Source organism: Hakea prostrata, chromosome 7 (assembly GCF_041222555.1).
Source record: "Hakea prostrata isolate BN-2017 chromosome 7, UWA_Hpros_2, whole genome shotgun sequence".
Taxonomy (NCBI): Eukaryota; Viridiplantae; Streptophyta; class Magnoliopsida; order Proteales; family Proteaceae; genus Hakea; species Hakea prostrata.
This window is the reverse complement of record NC_142606.1, coordinates 66,950,337-66,971,600: the sequence shown is the minus strand read 5'-3', so window position 1 is coordinate 66,971,600 and position 21,264 is coordinate 66,950,337. Positions and strand designations below refer to the sequence as shown.

The 21,264-nt window shown below is 38.6% G+C and overlaps 1 protein-coding gene across 1 annotated transcript in view; it reads right to left on the bottom strand.

Moving 5' to 3' along the window:
- Positions 1–21,264, bottom strand: part of LUT2 (Lycopene beta/epsilon cyclase protein) — an 89,449-nt gene that overhangs the window by 57,653 nt on the left and 10,532 nt on the right. Inside the window, exons 2-5 of the mRNA XM_089164010.1 lie at positions 8,076–8,247; positions 5,655–5,790; positions 5,437–5,547; positions 5,268–5,370 (exon numbers count right to left, since the gene is read on the bottom strand). Coding sequence (XP_089020136.1) covers positions 5,268–5,370; positions 5,437–5,547; positions 5,655–5,790; positions 8,076–8,247 — 522 coding nt within the window. The remainder of the gene's footprint in view (positions 1–5,267; positions 5,371–5,436; positions 5,548–5,654; positions 5,791–8,075; positions 8,248–21,264) is intronic.

Sequence of the window (21,264 nt, the reverse complement as noted above, 5' to 3'; positions counted from 1 at the left end):
CTGAATATTAGTGCATGTCAAGGTTAAGCCTAGCCAAATGCAAGTCTTCTACTTAGTTATATCAAGTCAGAGTCAGATATTTCCATTCCTCACCTCGATCCTTTCCAGTATCCTTCTCATTAGAGTCAGCGTATCCTATGACTACAACCAACTCGGACTACGGACTCATCAACCATATTGGTCATCCGCAAATAATAAACGGGAAGCTCTTATGTCCTCTCACGAGTTAAATACCGGTCTTGAGCACCCATGAGCCCAAATCTACTACTTGCGATCCTACCAATGAATAGCCCCTCACAATGTGATCCATGTCCTCTCACAGGTTGGTTACTGGTCTTGAGCGCCCACAAACCCACATTGCTACCACGGGTTACTCGGTCTCAATACCCTTCCTAATCGGGTCTGATATAACAGGGACATCCTAGCCAAACACCGCTAGACAAGCCCTAGGTATGACAACCAATAATCCGAGAAAGAGTTAAAGGGCACCATAAGAAATGTCTCATACCACTTCCACTGATGTCCAAGGACAGAAACATCAAAAGGACATTCCCCAATCCCAAATCATACCTAAGCAATCACATTCCCAATTCAGATATATATATATATATATATATATATATATATATATATATATATATATAAACATGATCAATTAAATACGAAAATTACATGAATAAGACCTACTGTACTTAAAGTACTTACAGCAGTAATATCATGATAAAAAACTATAAAAACAACAGTGATCTCATGAAATTCCCAAATTAGAAACTAAGATCATGCAATCTAGGTTAATATGGAAATAACCGTCCTTAACTTAATTAGCTTCGAAGAAATTTCGGAGGAATAAGAGATCAAGTCCAAAGTTAGCAAATAAACCCTAAACAAACATAGATACATCATTAGGAAAAAGCCCTAGAAGATTAGAAGTCAAACGGAGCAAATCGGACGAAGAAACATGCTATTGTCAGCCTTGGCAGCTTGCTTGGTCGATTGGTCCAGTCGACCAAGTGAACAGTACACAGCAGAAATCAGAATTTTGATCTGAAACTCATCTTCCAGGATTCAAAACACTCAAAAAATTCAAAGGAATATTAGGAATAGTAATCTACGACTAACTAGCATAGATTAGACGCCAACAATGATAAAAAAACAATACTTATTAATTTGATCAAAAACATGGTTTTCGATGAAAACAAACCATGGATTCAAAAGAGAAACTAGAGAGAACAAGGATTCACTCTAAAAGAATATCAGCAGTAGATCAGAGATAAGAACTAACATGAGAATGGATCTATCATGCTAGAGAATTCAAACAATAAGATTAAATCATGCTTTCATGAAGATAACTATGATCTCTTCAAAAAATCAAATATGGAGATCATAGCATCATTGGAATGAATGGAGATTCATTCTCCACTTTGGAGATTGTAGAAGAGGTGTTTGCAAGGATGCAATACCTTCTTCATAATCACAATAACAAGATTAGATCAGTACAAGAGTAAATCAAAAGAAAGTTAAGAGATTACTAACCTTGATGATGATCAAAAGATGAAGAACTTGAGAATTTTGCAAGTAGATCTTCCACAACACCAAGAGAGACTTTGAGAGGGGTTCTCCACGTTCTCTAGAGGTTTTAGAAACAAAAGAGGCTAAAAATCACGTAGTCTATTAAATAAAGCATCAAAACCCTAAACAGAAGATCTTAACAGATCCTGTTAGCAGTTAATTGACTGCTTGGTCGACTGGGCCAGTCGACCAAGCCTGACAGCAAGGCCAAAACAGGGACTTCAAGGCCCAAACCTCTTCTAATTCAAATGGGCTTCTCTCAACTCAACAAATGACTCACCTAGTATAGAGGAATGCCTTCAAACCATGTCAAACTATGCTTTAGGTCCATCAACCAAGCTCTTCTTCATCAAGGTGCAATTTCTTCTCCAACACTGCCAAAGTTTTCAAGTATGGAACACCATCATCAATTTTCATGGGTTCTAGGTCAAACACCATGTCTTCCACTGAGATGGCCCATAATTGCCTTCTTCCTTCACTTCAGGTCTTCCGACCTACAAACAACAGGGTTTCCCGGTTAAGGTTAGGGCTGAATTTCACAACCTGGGGTTAGAAACTCTCTTAGAGAAGATACCATGGTAAAAAATTCAAGGGAAACTCAAGTTTCGACCGGGTGAAAATGGGAAACTTAGGTGGAAACTTGGGAAATTTCGAGAAAACCGAGGACTTTTCCATACAAGTTTCGACATCAAGTTTCGATAGGTTTTAGAGAGTATTTTGGGGTGGGATCCTGTAATTAAGCTAATTAGAGAATAAAGAATACATTTGATGATTTTGCTAAAAAAATCAATGTAGATATGTAATTCAATGTACATAACATCAATGTAGAGTTGTCCAAAAAGTACATTATAAATTTAACTACTTCAGCACATAACATTCAATATATAATTTCTAACTTCAAAATAGTTGACAATAAAAGGAAAATACAACTTAGTGTTAAGAGGAGTGCTAAGAGTGGATTCATCCTGTGAGGTGAGTAGTACTAGGCCCGTAACATCCTCTCCTCCAACCAACGACATAGACATCCCATGACATTTTATGCCTATGGTTGTCAGGTTAATCGACAACTGTAACTTTATGAGTCTGGTCATCACTATGCTTAAGATAACCAACATGAGGGAATACGCACTTTGGATAGGGAAGTCCTGATGGAGGGCGTATTTGTCGTGGGTATTTGGGGAAACATGAAATAAACAAAAAAAATTGAAAATTTGGGAAAGCTACAAAATTTACAGGATAAAGTCCCAAGTTTCCACGAAATTTCCCAGGTTTCCACGAAATTTCTCAAGTTTCCACGAAATTTCCTAGGTTTCCAAGAAATTTCCCAAGTTTCCACGAAATTTCCCAAGTTTCCCATGAAATTTGGGAATTTTTTCCCTCATGAACCAGCTGGTCCAACTGGGTTGAACCAAGTTTCAACGAGGTTTCGAGGTTCAGTTTCGAACTCCTCAATCGACGAGGACTTTTTTCGGTCCTCATGAGTTTCGTTTTGCATTTTCCAAAATGGGAAATTTCGGTGGAAATTTTGCAAATTTCGACGGAATTTTGTTCGATGGAAGATACAACAACAATGGCATTAACTACAAGAGGATCACTTCACTAAACAATCTACAACACAATCTACAACATCATCCACCCCCTCCACGAAGCCCAAATCCACCCAAATATTTACAATTCCCTCACAAATATTCCACCTTGTTGCTAAAGTGCTAATGGATCCTCATCCTTTGTGGTGCCTCTAAAGGTGTTGCTCGAAATCATCATATTCGTGGAAATTTTGACCCCACCGGATATAGAATACTTTTCTAGGATACTTTACCATAAAGTAGAGAGATCAAATATTACCATCTTCCATTAAGATAACTATTAGTTAGTATATAGGTACAAATGTGATTTGAGAGACAGAGGCATACATTCTAATTTATGCTCCTCTTCAAGGAGAGTCTTCAGGTAGCAACTGTTGATTACTTCTCTAATGTTCCCATAATAGAATACAAAGCTTGTGGATAGAAGAACATGATAAGGAAAAGGGCAATCTCAAGAGCAGAAGAGTAGGAAATCTGGTACAAGAGGAATACGGCACAAATAATAAGGAGTTAATAGCACCCCAATCAGTGCATCTGACCGTCAGTCCCCGAGCCAGGTCCTCTTCCTATATCTCCTCGTAACTCCCACTTGGATCCCAATTTAGATTTACCAATCGCTATTCGCACCCCATTGAACTTGTCATCAATATCTCATCTTCAATGTTGTCTCTTTTGACTCACTTTCTCCATATTTATATGTTATATCTCACTTTGTCTTATGCTTCCATCCCTCTTACTTGACAGGAAGCAATAGCAGGTTCAAGATGGAAAGATGCAATGGGTGAGGAAAATTTGGGCACTAGGAAAAAATGATAACCAAATGTGATTTAAGTCTTCCTATATTAAAGAAATCAGTTATATGTGAATGGGTTTTCACTGCCAAACACAAAGCTGATGAAATTATGTAATGATATAATGCAAGATTGGTTGCTAGTCAAACACGAGGCTCACACTGTCAACTTTTTTGCTCCTATTGCAAAGACGAATATCTTCAAAGTTATCATCTCATACGTAACCAATCAAGGATGGGATCTTCAACAACTAAATACAATGAATGGTTTTCTTTTAGGGAACTTTAAGAGGAAGTTTTCATGGACATCCCTTCAAGTGTCATTGATATAATAATAAAAGTGTATCATCTCAAGAAGGCTTGGTATAGTTTAAAACAATCCCCAAAAGCATGGTCTCATTGCTTCCATAAATGATTGATGTCAAACAGCTACAAAAAAGGTAATGCTGGCCATACTTTGTTTATGAAAAAGAATGGTCAGCTTATCAACATGCTGACTGTTTTGTAGACTAACATCCTCATTATTGGAAGCAATCTTGACAAGATGAAGAAGTTGGTAATCTATTTAGGGAAGGAAATCTCAGATCAAGAAACTAAGAAAACTCAAATATTTTTTCAAGATTGAAATTGCTTATTTTGCTCAAGGCATCTTCCTACCATTACAGAAGTATACTTTTGACCTATTCCCTAAACAACACTGTGAGGGTGTAAACCAACGCATACTCCCTCTAAACCAATCCTCACCCAAAAAGTAATGATGGAGACTTCAGGAATTCAGGTAGATATCAGAGATTAGTTGGCCAGTTGATATGCCTGTCTCATTCATAGCCTAATGAAACCCTTGCGATTAGAATGTGAGTTACTATATGTGAAGGTGCAAAAACAAGTCTTTAATAGTTGCATCGACTGACAGAGTTTCTCGAGATCTTGATATCTCAGTGCATCCAAGCATTTTCCTTTTCCCCATTTTAGAAGGATGTTTTGGTGGGCAAAGATAGTTGGCTCCAATACCTAAAGACAAGTTTGTCTCAAGCACAAGAAACTTATTTTACCATTCCAAAAGGAAGAAAAAAGAAAAAAACTAATTTCGTGTTCAGGTTTTGTATCCTGGGTTGGTAGAAAATGCTGAACCCTGAAATTTCCTACTCTTCACCTTGTTTGGGTGCTATTAGAACCTATGCAATACACATACAAAGACATGTCTTAAAAATATACGTATTTAAATCACTAACAACCCAAAGTGCTGAAGTACTTTATGGTTACAGCTTCGCTGAAAACCAAAACACTTATTTTTAAAAGAAAATAAAAAAAGGAAGTCATACCTCAACCTCCAGACCATAAGCTGTTTGGACAGAAACACGGGGACCTCCCATCTCATATTGCAGGAGTTTCCCTGAAGCTGCTCCAGAAGCCACAGTAGCAAGCCTATGGAAGCACTTACAATGTTAGATGTGAAAATTAATAGTCAAAACATGGAGTAACCAGTTGTACCTGCAAGGAATAGAAATCCCCCTCTCACAACCTACAAGACTATGTCCATCTGCAGCTTCACTGATGCATTCCACTTTTGAATTAAGGTATGAGACACCTGACTCGACACACCTAGAAGAGATTAATAGGCATCACAAATTTATTAAATTAATCTATTTGTTCTAAGAAACTTGAGTATGCAACAAAGGTGAAAAGAAGAAAGAAAAAGGCCATTTTACCTTTTCAGTAGCTCTTGTTGAAGCAAGTCTCGACTGACCCGTCCGTAAGCACGACCAATTTTAATTGGGTCATCAGTGTCAAGATAAACAATGGTATCCTGCCAAACATGCTCAATACACCCTTCAAGCCCAAGATCTGAAAGGAGAAACAATTAGCTTTAACTGAAAGAAACTAAAATCAGTCTAATCTCTTCAAATCACAATAAATAGAAGACAAGTGGGATTTGATTCTCCTTTTTGTCTCAACACCTTATACAGGTGAAGGCAGGCAGATCTGTGGATGACACTGTTGGGAGAATAGCCTTACATCAGTTACCCTTGAGGCCTTTCATACTCTCATACTTGTATCTCCACCCAATCATTTGAGCTTTTGGCATGGATATTTACATTTACATGGTATTAAAGCAATGATTTGGCAATCAGACTTTCCATAGTACTAATCATGGTACTGGTCAGAGGTATATTTTGGACTTCTCTGGTCTAGCTTCAGCTTTGAGTTATGACCCCAGCACTATCCTGGGTTCAGATTTGTCTTTGATAATAGATCTATATTATTACTTGATTTGAGTTCTGATCTTGGATTTATTGGAGATTTCTGGTTTGATCTTGAGTTTGAATTAACTGCTACATTTATCTCTTTGATTCTGACAAACCAATAACCATAACCTTATGCCAACCAAATGGGGTTGGCTACATAGATCAAAAGGAGGTTGAGACAGTAATAAAATAAAGGAAGTAAAAAAGAATTACAAAAGGAGTAAAAGATATTAAAAAGAAAACAAGTAAAGGAAGAAGAAACGCATCTTGATGTGTAAGACTTAAAAAAGGAGTAGAAGAGATTAAAAAGGAAAATAAGTAAAGGAAGAAGTAAAACATGTTGACATGTAAGTTTACTCTGACCTTCCCAAATAGTTAAAACAATTTCTTTCTTTTTCCAAAGGTTTACCAAGATCCTAGTTCTATCAGGTTGACTGGTTTGTGACGGCTTTTGTCTGTTCCTCCTCTACTTCACTATGGATTCTAGATGCCGGTGCTTCCAATCATATAACTAGTGTGTTTCCTTTTAACCTTATAGTAGTGGTCAACAGATATTATTGCAATAGTGAAAAGTTACGCAACTTTAGTACTAGACATCCCATCCCCTTAAGCTATGTCTTTGTTTTCCTAAGCTTATTGCTGGGAATTGGGATTAACACAAACGAAACCGTATCAACAGCAGATTAGTTTAAAACAATCCACACCTTAACAACCTAATGAAAAGAAAAAGAAAAGAGCAGACAGGCTAGTACAAGAAAAGCAACAAACAAGATTCACATATTTGGCCAGGAATCTACCTATATCCATGAAGATATTTCCTGTTCTTCACTAGGAGGGGGGAAATAGTACATCGGCTTGTTTAAACCACAAATCCTTTGTACACCCTGTCTCAGAACCCAGGAAAATCCACTCTCTCACAAGCCCATCTAGACACCCTCAATGTATATAAGTGGAAAGCTTGATGGGAAGCACAAAGTGCAAGCTTTCTTCTCTTGAAATCAACTCCACCAAACTTGACCTTCAAGCCAGTCGTGTTAAAAAGAACACAACAAATAGAGCCAAAACCCAAAACTTGCCACCTTAGTTATTTCTATCGTGTGGCTATTGTTGTATTCTTTGTGTTACTTACCAAAGCAAGTTCCCTCCAATCATACTGCAGGTATCTCCAGGCCTGCCTCCATTGATCCATGCACATATATGCAATTTCACCTGCCTACAAATGAGTGGAGTGTTGGGACTTGGGAGAATATTCCCACATCGATTACCCATGATCCATTCCATTTCCTCATATACCCATGTCCGTCTGCCCAATAGTTTCAAGCTTTTGGGATGGATACTTAAACCTGACATATCTTTATCAAGCTGGCTACTTTTTTCTTCTCATCCTCATCCCATTAAAAGAAATCAGTGAAAGGCTAGATAGTAGCTATAGACCTTGTATATGAAAACTTTCATGCCAACAAACAGTTAGGTCATGCCTTTGAATTCAAAAATATCTTTGACTATGCCAAATGATCCAATTTATCAATTGCTACACAGGGTTTGACACCAGGTTCCATAGTAGAGAGACAAGACTTGGCAATGTCCACCTCTTGCAAATATTTTGAAGAAAGCAACTGCTAGGGGTGGGGAAGAAACAATCTAGTGCAGAGTGATTAACAACCAACTATTAGCACAAGCAGAAACACAAGAAGAACATTCATCCTCTATAAGCAACTGACATTAAAGAGAAAGATTCACAATCTAAGCTCTCAAATAAACTGACAGGAACAAGCCCCCACGTCGTCATTTGGAATTGATTTGAAGGTACTAAAGAAATCATGTATACAATGACAAAATGCAATTATAAGATCTGACTACTCATTTTCCAAGAGAAACACTCACCTTTAAATTCATCTTCCCACACACCATAATTATTTGTGAATGGAAGGTCAGGCCCAATAAGGCCAACTGTCAAGCCTAATTTAGCTGATTCTGAAGCCAAAGAGAGCCCAGCTGGACCACAACCTATCACCACTAAATCTAGCACTGAGTCTCCATGAGCTATTGGTGGCAACTGCATTATGAATAAGTAAAAGGAATATCATCAGAAGTGACCAGAAAATATTAAATCCACCAAAAAAAAAGAAAAACATGAAGTGTAGGGTATATGTAATAGCTATTAAAAATGAAGTGTCAAATAAAAAGGATTGACCTTCTACAGTTCTACCTCCTCATTGCTATGGAGTTTTGATTCAACAAAATAGGAATCGTATGGCTTACTGAAGGTAATTATGAAATATGTAAGCACAATCGAGTGAAAATGCTAGACTTTATTATATTCAATGACAAACTTACAAGATCAGTTTTTTCTGGGAAAATAGAAATCTTCCTTATACACCAAACCAAGTACATGCACAGACACACCGAGCAATGAATGGACCCTTAATCATTGACACAATAGAACATTCAGGCTGCAGATTTGTTATATGGACCAACAAATTATGATCAAGTCAATGGCTCCACAATATGGGTGTACACAAAAATGCAGAAAAGAATCATTTTTGTTTTTTTCTTACAAACTTATTCTGCTATCTATCTTCTCTAATAACTAACGAACCTACAATTCTCTCTTTCTTTCTTGAAAAATAAATTAATTGGGAAAGAAATGTGAAGGTGGAAAAATTAAAGCATGTGTGCCAAGGATGAACAGAAGGAGTAGTCAGTCTCACTCACTATTATCTCTTAAACATCCTACAAAGCACAATGGTTCATGCCTTTTATAAGTCCTTTAAGCTTTAAAACAAGCCAAGTTTAAATTAAATAGCTTTTATTTTGCTGTCTTTTGGGGGTTTTGGTGTTTTTTGCCCCTCAAATCTCTGGAAACAAAAGCAACAATTAGAAAGCTCCTACTTTTTCAAATACTAGACCAACATAAGGCCTTATCAGTGATTTGATCATAGTTGCTATGTTGTAAGTCAAAAAAGGTAGTTTTCTCTTGCTAGGAGTTTTATTACTTTTAGTCCCACATCAGGTATTCTTGTATTCTTCACTTCAGTCTATTATTATAAATAAAGGCCTGCAGTGTCACAATCACATGTAAGGATTCATTCAATATTCCAACATGGTATTAGTGTCAACTCCATTTATCCCACCTGGATAATTGACTCTAGGGGCAACTAACAACATGACAAACTCATCTTCGTTATTTCATACTTATTCATATATTCCATTTGGTCAAGATGTTAGAACAGTTGATAGATCTCTTTCTTCTATCTCTGGAAAAGGTTCCATTGTCTGTTCCCCTACACTTGCCCTTTCTTCTGTATTACATGTTCCAAAATTTTCCACTAACCTTTTGTCTATTAGTACCCTTACCCATGATATAAACTGTAAAATAGCATTCTTGTTGAAAGAAACAATTGTGGTAGAATGGCTTATTGATCCATGATCTCAAGCCCTCTATTTATAATTAAGTAGAAAGTAGACTATTACAAGGAATAGAATTTTACATGAATGCAAACTCTAATTTAACTCCTATACAAACTCTTATTAGACTCCTAATAGAATCCAACACTCCCCCTCAGTTGAGGCATAGATTTAGTCTGCCCAACTTGCCTATAGAGAAATCTCTTCTTTCAAACCCTTGTGAACTCTGCTCTTGGTCTCCGGTCTTCGGCTCGTGCCCTTGTTCCTTTCCTTTGAAAACTCATTTCATGTGCTTAGTTTGATTGTTGTGGTTTTGCTACTTGGAGCTTGTTGTTTCTCTGGGTTTGGACTTGGACTCTTCTTGTGGCCTTTCCCTGTAGCTCCACTCCGCCTGCTCTTTTCGCTTCGGTCTGTGCTCCCTTCTGTTTCTTTTTTCCGTCTGTTCCTCCCGGTCGTCCTTTCTTCCGTCGGTCCCTGCTCGTGTTGCTTCTCTTTGTTTCGGTGGGTGTTTTCTTTTCGTTCCCTTCTTTGTGTATTCTGTCCTTCTTGCTTTGGTCTGCTTTGGCTCCTTCCCTCTCGTTCGCTCGGTGTGGGCGTTGCTTCCCCCGCCTTTGGTTCTTCCTTTGTCCCTGGTTCTCCCTCTTTTCTTTGTTTGTCCGGCTTCTGGGTTCCTGCTTTCCCCCCTTCCCCTTCGTTGTCTGGCTCTTTCTTTGGGATGGTTCCTTTGTTTGTCGGCCACCTCTCCCTTCCGTCTTCCCTGTCTTTTTTCTTCTCTCGCGGTCTTTCCTTTTGTTTCTTCACCATCATTCCTGTGTGCTTTGTCTCTCTGTTGATGTTGTCGACTTCTTACTGTGTATGATCGGCATTGCTTTGCTTGTACCCACGAGTCATTGCCTTCGAAGGCTCCAAACCAAGATCTAGGAGATTGTTTTAACCCATATATTGACCTCTTCAATTGCGACTTTTCCCATATTGTCATCGGAAAAACCATGTGGGATTTCCATATAGATCTCTTCTCTAACTCCCCATGTAAGAAGGCATTCTTTCGTCTAGTTGGTGCAAGTTCCGGTGTTTGTTCACACTACACAACAGGAACTCGATAATATTTAGTTTCACAACAAGGGCAAAGGTCTCCGATAATCAATCCCATAGGTCGGGTAAACCCCTTTGCAACTAGTTTAGCTTTCAACTTGTTGACTGATCCATCCATATTTTGTTTAACCACAAATACCAATTTGCGCCCTGGTTTTTTTCCGAGGAAGTGTAATCGGCTCCCAAGTGTCATTTTTCTTCATTGCCCATTTCCTCTACCATAGCTTCCTTCCATCTCTTATCAACATAGGCTTCGCCAACTTTTAGGAGCGGATCGGATGACGAGAGGATATAAAGTCGGTGGAGTCGGACAAAGAGTTATAAGAAACATATTTAGCTATGGGATGTTGGTACAGATCACCCCTTTTCTAACAGCAATAAGAAGATTGGAAGAAGATACCTCGGTAGAATATGATTCGCGGAGGCCGTGGTAACGTATCACCTTTCTCCACCGCTTTGGCCGGTTGTATTTCTTCCCCCGATAAGTCTACACCTCTTTATTCTAGTCAATCTGGTTTTGAAAGACCCCAACTGTGTCTCCGGGGTGGTCTCCCCCGGCTGGGTTCTTCACATGGTTCAAAAAACGAAGAGGGATGATTAGAGTCCTCAGTTATACTAGCCGAAGTCTCCCCGTGGTCAAGAAACTCTTCCGGGACTCTTCGGCATCGAGCCTGTTTGATTAGGAGAGAGAAAAAAGGAGAAGCAAATCTCTCTCTCTCGTCGAAGACCACCTCCTTTGTTCCAAACCCATCTTAATTCCCCGATTTTTTTTCAAAAACCATCGCCCCATTGGCCTTTTTTCTTTCTTCTTTTCGCGCTTCCATCCTTTCTTTCTCTCGATCTTTGGTTCCACTTCCTTAGGTTCGATTAAGGAAGACTAAGAAGAAAAAAAAGGAAGAAAAGAACAAGAACCGTTCGACTACTTCTTGTTGCTTCCCTTCTCCGATCCTTATTCGCTTCTTTTGATTAGAAGAATCGCATTCGTCTTCCCCCGCCCCCTTGCGATTAGGAAAGAAAGGCATCCGTTACCAACACATTTTTGACCCATCAATCATCTGATTTTTCGCATCGCTCATACGTCATCGATTCTCTTCTCAACGTAGTTTCCTCCGTTATTTTCATCTAAATTCTTCTTTCAATCCTTGAATTAAGCAACTCTATTTCCCCCCTCTTTCCTACGGTTCTATTAGCCCCAAAAGGAAGAAACCAAAACCGATGTTTCGGGGCTTATTTTGTGAATTCAATTAGTTCGGGACCCAACTGTAATTTCAGATTTTTGGGACTAATTTGTAATTTCAAAGTTTCTGGACCTATTTGTAATTTCGATTTTCTAGGGACTTATTTGTATATAAAAAATAAATAAATAAAAGGTAGACTGTTTGGGTTGTGTGGCTTTGCTTCTGCACATTTGTTACTTCGAAAGGGTGAAGACTAAAGAACTGAGATAATTTTGTCAACATGACACTATTGATGGTCTTTGCCACCGCTTCCTCTCTCCCATCCAACACCTACCTTTCTACTTCGGGTAAACCTTTCGCTTTCGCTTCTTGGTTTCTACTCTTTGGATCATGATCGGAGCTACAGATCTTGCCGTTTATCCTCCTCTTCTTACAATATTCTCCAACTCGGAAAGGATAAAGTTCAATTCTGATGGCTCATATTCTTCCATTCGGGAAATGAACCATTCGGCATTCTCCATCACTTTCTTTGTCTAAAGTTTTACATGTTCCCTCTTTCTCTACTACCTTGCTCTGATACCATTTTGATAGAAACAATTGTGGTAGAATGGCTTATTGATCCATGATCTCAAGCCCTCTATTTATAATTAAGTGGAAAGTAGACTATTACAAGGAATAGAATTTTCCATGAATGCAAACTCTAATTTAACTCCTATACAAACTCTTATTAGACTCCTAATAGAATCCAACAATTCTTTTTTAATCATTGTATTTTTCAGGACATGGAAACAAGGCGTAAGTTTGGCAGTGGTAGACAGAAGAGAGGACTCTACTTGTTGGAAGGATCACCATCAATTTTTTCTGCAGGCTTTACATTGTCCCCTCCTGCACTTTCGTCATTGTTACAATGGCATAATAGGCTTGGCCACCTTCCTTTATTTGTTGTGACTAGTTTATTTCCAGACTTAGTTAAACTATGTAATTTGAATGACTTTCGTTGTAATGCTTGCATTTTAGCCAAGCAAACTAGACATGTTTACCCTTTTTTGATGATCGTAGTAAAGTGCCTTTTTCTATTATTGATTTTGATGTGTGAAGTCTATCTCAGACTGTGTCTGTTTTTAGTCATCGTTGGTGTGTGTCTTCTATTGATTATTGCACTAGGACTACTTAGGAGTATTCTCTTCATCAGAAACATGATTTTTTTTTCCAGGTTCTGAAAATTTCCATAACATAAATTAGGACCAAGTTTGGTGCTATTGTGAAAATTCTTAGGACTAATAATGGGACTAAATACTTGAGTGGGCCTTTTCCCTCATATTTTGATACTCGAAAGGATTATCCATCAAACTAGTTGTGTGGATACTCCTCCCCAAAATGGGATGACTGAGCACAAAAATAGACATCTCATAAAGGTAGCAAGATTCCTTATGTTTACCATGAATGTGCCTCCCTGTTTTTGGGCTGATGCCATTCATATTGGTTGAGTTCTACTAGGAGTTCGACTCTATTAGAGTTTTTGATCATGTAATTTTCTATTTATTGTTACCCAAGTAAGGGTATTTATGTAATATTGTTCATTCCACTTTACTATAAATAGAGGGCTTGAGATCACACTGATTAATTCAAGCCATTCTACCATAGTCATGTTTCTCAACATGGCATCAAAGCCTAAGTTCAACTAGGGAAGAAAAACAAGAGAGAAAACAACGGGCTCTCTCTTGATTCGCTGCACCACCTACAGCCTAATCACCGTCGCAGACCTGAAACCACCATCACATCAACTTGTATTTCATTACCACTGCTGCTACACCACCTGCAACAGAACACCATCGCAGATCTGAAACCAAACTTGAAACCACCATCGCACCTGCACCTATACCCATTCCAGCCCTTAACGACTCACCTCCAACTCATCACTATACCTGCGACCCATCGTTTTGCCTCCTAGACCACCTGCAACTCACCTATAACTCACCTACAACCTTCTTGCGACCCCTTGCAACTCATCGTTTTGCCAACCAGAATAACACCATCATCGTTCTCTTGGTTCCGCCATTGTTGTCGAAAACCAAATAACCTTTTTCAGCCATTGTCCCTTTGTTTTTTGAATTGGCTTCATAAACAGCCTCTTCACAATCATTGAACCATTCAACTAAAATTTATGGACCAAACCAGACCAGGGGTCTAATTGTAAATTCGTATATGCCGGGGTCTCTTTTGAGAATTCACAGATCTCTAGAGGCTTATATGCAATTATCCATATTTTTAGTGGTCAATCTATAATTATCCATATTTTCAGTGGTCTATCTGCAATTATCGGCCTAATTGTAATTTGGCATATATACGGGGGTCTATTTGTTATTTCTCATATATCCAAGGGTCTCTTTTGGAAAAGAATTAATGGTGTTATTTATACTATGGACCCTATAACTCTGTACATTTGTTTAGGTGGTCCAGATATTCCATTCTACAACATTTTAATTGTTTTGAAAGGGTGAAGACTAAAGAACTACATATATTTTTTTGGCATGGCAACTACCGATGGTACTACTGACTCCATTGGCTCCAAACATTACCCCACTCTTCATATTTGATGAAACAAATTATTGATCTGGTCTTGATCTGCCTACTTAACTATTACCGAAAGAAGACTTGTTGGACACATTATGGGCGCCACTATCAAACCTACCACCACAGGGGTTTCATAGGATAAATAGATCTCAAATGACTCTTTTATTATGTCATTCCTTTTGAATTCCATGAATCCAAGTATTGCCCATGGATTCCTATCACTTGATATTGCAACACAAATTTAGAAGGCTACTACTGAAACATATGGAGAGTTGGGGAATGATGCACATGTTTATGAACTACGAAAGAAGCTTCATGAGACTACCCAAAAGGAACTGATTGTGGCCCAATATAATGCTGAGCTGCAATCTCTTTGGCAAGAGTTGGATCATTATGGGGACTATCACCCCACTAATCCAGATGACGTGGCTACTTATAGGAAGCATGTTGATAAGATTCGGGTATATGACTTATTGGCGGGTTTGAATGTGGAATATGATCAGATCAAAGTGCAAGTATCGAGTCGTTCTCTCTTTTCTACACTCGAACAATCTTATGCCCTTGTTTAGTGTGAGGAAAGCTGTCGATTAGCCATGCTTCATGCTCTTATTTTGGAGAAATCAGCCTTACAGTCTATTAGCACTAAATCTTATTCGGCTAAGGAGATTGTCAAATGTGAACATTGTCGCAAACCATATCATATTAAGGCCAATTGTTGGAAGCTCCATGGGAAACCTACTAATTTTAAGCAGAATAGGGCACAAAGAAGGGGAAAACCGAAGGCTAATCTTTCTGAAACAATTTCCACAACACCCTCTACAAACGTTGGTTTTTCACAGGAGTTAGCTACTCTGCGATGTATTATGCAATCTTCTACTGCCAGTACAACCTCTACTACTACTTCCTCCACTACCCATACCAACTCCTACCTTGCTACTGTAGGTAAAACTTTTACAAGCTTTCATGTTTCTTCAGTTTCTGTTCCTTCGATCATTGATACAAGAGCCACAAATCATATGATAGGTTTATCCTCCTTTTCTTACATTATTCTCCAACTTCTAAAAAAGATAAAGTGTGAATTGTTAATGGCTTCTATTCTTCCATTGTTGGAAAAATGACCATTCAGCATTTTCCATCACTTTCTTCATATAAAGTTTTACATGTTCCCTCTTTCTCAACTAACTTGCCCTATATTAGTAATCTTGCACATAACTTGAATTGTAAAGTGACTTTTTTCCCATCTTAATATGTCTTCCAGGATCTTGTAACGAGGAAGGAGATTGGACGTGTTAAACTAAACAATGGACTTAATCTGCTAGAGCCAATTGGAGGATCTACTTTTACTCTAACTACATCTTTTAATCAGGTCCATTCGATAATATTAGACCTTCATCAATGGCACTATAGGCTAGGTCACCCCCCTTTAGGAACTTTTAAGAAAGTATTTCCTGATTTAGTTTCTTCTTGCAACAAGGATGAATTTCTTTGTGAAGCCTGCATTTTTCCAAAGCAAACTCGTTCCACTTATTTACCTTCTCTTCATAATAGAAATATATTTCTTTTATGCTAATTCATACTGATGTGTGGGGCCCCTGCCAACATGTGTCTATTACTGGGCATAGGTACTTTGTTACTTTTATTGATTGTCACTCTTGTGTTTATATGGATTTACCTTTTAGAACAAAAAAAATGAGGTTTTTCGATGTTTTTGCGATTTTCATAATATGATTAAAACTCAGTTCAATGCCAACTATGAAGATCTTTCGCAGTGACAATGGCACAGAGAATATTGATGGTGAATTTCATAAATATCTCTCTGACTCTAACATAATACACCAGAACAATTATGTTGATAAGGCTGCCCAAAATGGGGTTATCAAAAGGAAGAATCAGCTTCTTTTAAAGATAGCCCATTCAATTATAATAGCTATAAATGTCCCTAACCAATACTAAAGCGGCGCTATACTCACTGCCTCTTACCTTTATAAATAGGATGCCCAATAGGATACTTGGTTTTAAATGTCCTAATAAGATTCTCCAAGGAGCCTCTTCTTTCGTTATTCCCCCAAAGGTTTTTGGATATGTGTGCTATGCTAGAATCACAGCCCACCAAAGTAAGCTAGCTCCCAACGGCCCATGTTGCATATTTCGGGGTTATTCTGCTACTCATAAATGGTATAAATGTTATCATCCTCCTTTCAGGAAAACCATTGTTTCCATGGATGTAATTTTTAATGAGTCTTACCCTTACTATACACCTCTCCAGAGGGAGAGTCCTAGCGGAGAGGTGTTCTTTCCAACTCTAGACCTCCCTATCGCACAAAGACTCCCACACACCACCACAACACAACTTAGGAGTTCAATAAAAGTTTCCTGACTAGAGGGAGACTTCGGCGAGTATACCCGAGGACTCTAATTCTCCCCCTCTGTTTTCTGAACCATGTGAAGAACCTGGTTAGGGGAAACCACTCCTGTGAGGCACACTATTGAGGTCTTTCAAAACAAAATTGACCAAAATAAGGAGGTGTAGACTTATCAGAGGAAGATTTACAACCGACAAAGCAAGTGGAGAAATATGACACGTAGCCACTTTAGTCTCCTGCTCCAGAATCACTATATTGTTTCCCCTGAGGTATCTTCTTCTAATCTTCCTATTGCTGTTAGAAAGGAGTCAGATCTTGTACTCAACATCCCATAGCTAAATATGTTTCTTATGACTCTTTGTCTGACTCTTACCGTGCTTTTATATCCTCTCTATCATCTAAATCTGTTCCTAAAAGTTGGCAGGAAGCCTATGCTAATAAGAGATGGAATGCAGCTATGGTAGAGGAAATGCATGTGATGAAGAAAAATGATATTTGGGAGCAAGTTACACTTCCTCCAAGAAAAAAACCCATGGGCTGCAAATGGGTGTTTGTAGTTGAACAAAATATGAATGGATCAGTCAACAGGTTGAAGGCTAGACTAGTTACAACAAAGGGATTTACCTAGACCTATGGGGTTGATTATCAAGAGACTTTTCCCCCTATTGTGAAACTAAACACTATCAAAGTTTTGTTGTCTGTAACTGTGAACAAAGACTAGAACTTGCACTAACTAGATGTAAAGAATGCCTTCTTACATGGGGAGTTAGAGGAAGAAGTCTATATAGAAATCCCTGATAGTTTCTCCGATGACAATAATGCAAGGAAAGTTTGTCGGTTGAAAAGGTCAATTTATGGGTTAAAACAATCTCCTAAATGCTGCTTTGGTCGCTTCTTGAAGGCAATGACTTTTATTGGGTACAAGCAAAGCAATGCTAATCATAACAATATTTATCAAGAAGTCAGGTATTAATATCACACTCCTCATTGTTTATATGGACGACATTGTCATCATAGGGAATGATGGTGAGGAAATTCAAAGGTTAAAGGACTTTCTTGGCAGCGAATTTCACATTAAAGATCTAGGGAAGTTACAGTACTTCTTAGGGATTGAGGTGGCTCAATCAAAGAAGGGTATATACCTATCCCAAAGGAAGTATGTCCTACATTTATTATCAAAAGTGGGAATGTTGAGGTATAAAGCAGTTGATACCCCTAATGAAGCTAAAGTTAAACTTAAGGAAAAAGAGGGAGAAACTGTGGACAAAGGAAGATACCAAAAGCTAGTAGGGAAGCTTATTTACTTGTCCCACACCAGGCCAAACATTGCTTATGCCGTGGGGATACATAATCCATATTTAGCTCATATGAAGGCTGTTACTAGAATACTGCAGTTTTTTAAGGGAACTCCTGGAAAATGAATATTTTTATCACCCACTAATAATCTAAGAGTAAAAGCATACACTGAAGCATACTGGGCTGGATCTCCTGACCGAAAATTAATTTCAGATTATTTTACCTTTGTTAGAGGTAATCTAGTTACTTGGAGAAGTAAAAAATAGAATGTGGTAGCTTTATCCATTTCGAAGCTGAATATGGAGTTATGGTTCATGGAGTTTGTGAGCTACTATGGTTGAAAGGCTTGCTAGAAGATATCGGAGTCCAAGTTTCAAACCTTGGGATGCTATATTGTGACAACAAGGTTGCCATTAGTATTCCCAATAATTTTGTGCAACATGATCGAACTAAGCACATTGAAATTGACAAGTTTTTTGTCAAAGGAAAGTTAGAACAATGGCTCATCTACATGCCTTTTGTGAGGTTTGGAGACCAAGTGGTACATATTTTAACTAAGGCTTTGAAGGAAGGAGATTTCCTTCTTATTGTAGGTAAGTTGGGCATGAATAATATCTATGCCTCAACTTGAGGAGGAGTGTTGGTTGAGTTCTACTAGGAGTTCAACTCTATTAGAATTTATGTTCATGTAATTTTCTATTTCTTGTTACCCAAGTAAGGGTATTTATACAATAGTCTTCTTTCCATTTTATTATAAATAAAGGGTTTGAGATCACATTGATCAATTCAAGTCATTCTACCATAGTCGTGTTTCTCAACAATTCAAATTGCTACCTATCTGATTAACAAAATACCCTCTCGCGTCCTAGACCACCGTTGTCCTCTTAAGGTTCTTTTAGGAACTACCAACCTTATAGTCCCACCTAAGGTCTTTGGATGCATTGCTTTTGTTCTTAACCATCTCAAATATGGTAAGCTTAATTCCCAGTGGATTACGATGTATCTTCTTAGGTTATTCACTTACACAGAAGGGCTATAAATGTTATCACCCTGAATCTCATAAGTTTTTTGTCTCTATGGATGAGGTTTTTCAGGAGCAAGTCTCTTTCTATTTCCTTCCTCTTCTTCAAGGGGAGAGTGTTAATGAAGAAGCACGGGTATTTCTTAAGATTCCTCCCAAAGTTTCTACTATTGAGTCCCCTTTGATAGATTCTCCTTTAGAAGATGGAGTGACCAAGCAAGAATAGCCGATGGATGATGTGCAGGGGGAGCATAGGCCCCTGAAGACCTACAAAAGGAAGAAGAAATTCCCTTCTGAACCAAACCATTTGGAAGCACCAACTCTGAAGTAGAAGCAATTCCCCCTAATAAGTTTGTCTCTGACCTAGATCTACTTATTGCTTTGAGAAAATAGCCACACAAATGCACTAAACATCCTATCTCTAATCATGTTTCATATTATTCCCTATCCTTCAAAGCTTTATTTCTTCTTTGTCCTCCACCTCTACTCCTAACTCCTACCAGAAGGTAGTGTCTCACTCAAATTGGAAGAAGGCTATGGATGAGGAAATGCAAGCAATGAAGAAAAGAAAAAAACAAAAATGTGTGAGTTTGTGTCTTTGCCTGCAAGGAAGAAGACTATTGGATGCAAGTGGGTGTTTGCAATAAAGCATGAAGCAGATGGAAGCATTGAGAGGTATAAAGTGAGAGTGGTAGCCAAAGGCTTTACTCACACTTATGGCCTTGACTACTAGAAGTCATTTGCTTTAGTTGCCAAGATGACTACAATTTGGACCATTCTATCATCTATTGCCTGACCCAGAGGAGGTGATTAGGTTGCAACTAGTAGATTGTCCCAATTTTTCGGTTTGTGCGGAAATACAAGGTAAATTGAAAATTCAAATGAAATTAAACAATACAATCAACCACAAGACAAGTATTTTATAGTGGTTCGACTTTGCAAGTCTACGTCCACTCCTCTCTTGGCCTCAAGAGAGTATTCCACTAGTGATTCTCTTTCAATACAATGGGTAGAGATCAAACCCTTTACAATCTTTGTTACGGGGCAAGAGCACCCTTTACAATCTTTATTTATCTTAGGGCAAGAGCACCCTCTTTAATCTTTGTTCACGGGCAAGAGCACCCAACCAATCTTTGTTCATGGGCAAGAGTACCCAAAACCAATTCTAATCTACCTAGACTAGAATTGAAAACAGTTCAAGAGAAGGATGTTACCTTAACAAGAGGTGTGACACTTTACCTCTTGTGTGTGTGTGATGCAATAAGAGTTGTATGCTCAAGATATGAAATGCATGCACCACCAAAGCCTTCAATCACCTCAAGCTTGACTTCCACAAGCTTACTTTAGCACCTTGGTATGTTCTTCAAGGTTGGAGAGAGGGTGAGAGGCAAAACCCAATGGCTTTCTTGTATTTTGAGAGCTTGAGATTACTTGGGGAGTAGTTGATCAAGTGTGAAGTTCTTACCTCTCAAATGAGGTGAATTGGGTTTATATAGAGCACCTTTGAGTGCCAAAACCCAATCCCCAACGGATAGAAAACGGACACATTTTAAGTCCACTTTTCAGCCCAGGCGTCCGTCGATCATCCGTCTCAAAAGAGCCGTTGATTGGGAGATATCTCGTTATACAGCTGTTATAGGCAAATACGAAGCCGAACGGTGCATCCGTCTCGAAAAAGAGCCGTTCAGACTAGCCGTTATGGCTTAGTTAAACCAAAGGAATCCGTCTCGCGGACGGTCATCCATCTCGACGATCAGCCGTCCCCGGTCATCCTTCTCGGCGGAAATTCCGTCGAGTCTTCGTGACTTGAATCGGAATCATCTCGAAACCTGACGGATCGCCGTCTGAGCTCTGTTTTGCTGAATTAAGTTGGGGCTGGGACATGGCTTGGGTTTTTGGACTTTTTGGTCAACCCTAAGCATTGTACACCTCACTAACATGTCCTAGGTCACTCTAGTAATATGAATTACATATAATTGATGCATTTACATGAATGTGTATGCGAGAGTGTCCTAAGCCCTAATTCAGCCTAAGTCTTGATCTTCGACTTGATTTTGTGCAACGATCTTCATGTCCATCTTGGCATGGTCATCTTGACTTAGACTTCATGTCTATCTTCATGTCTATCTTGGCATGATCTT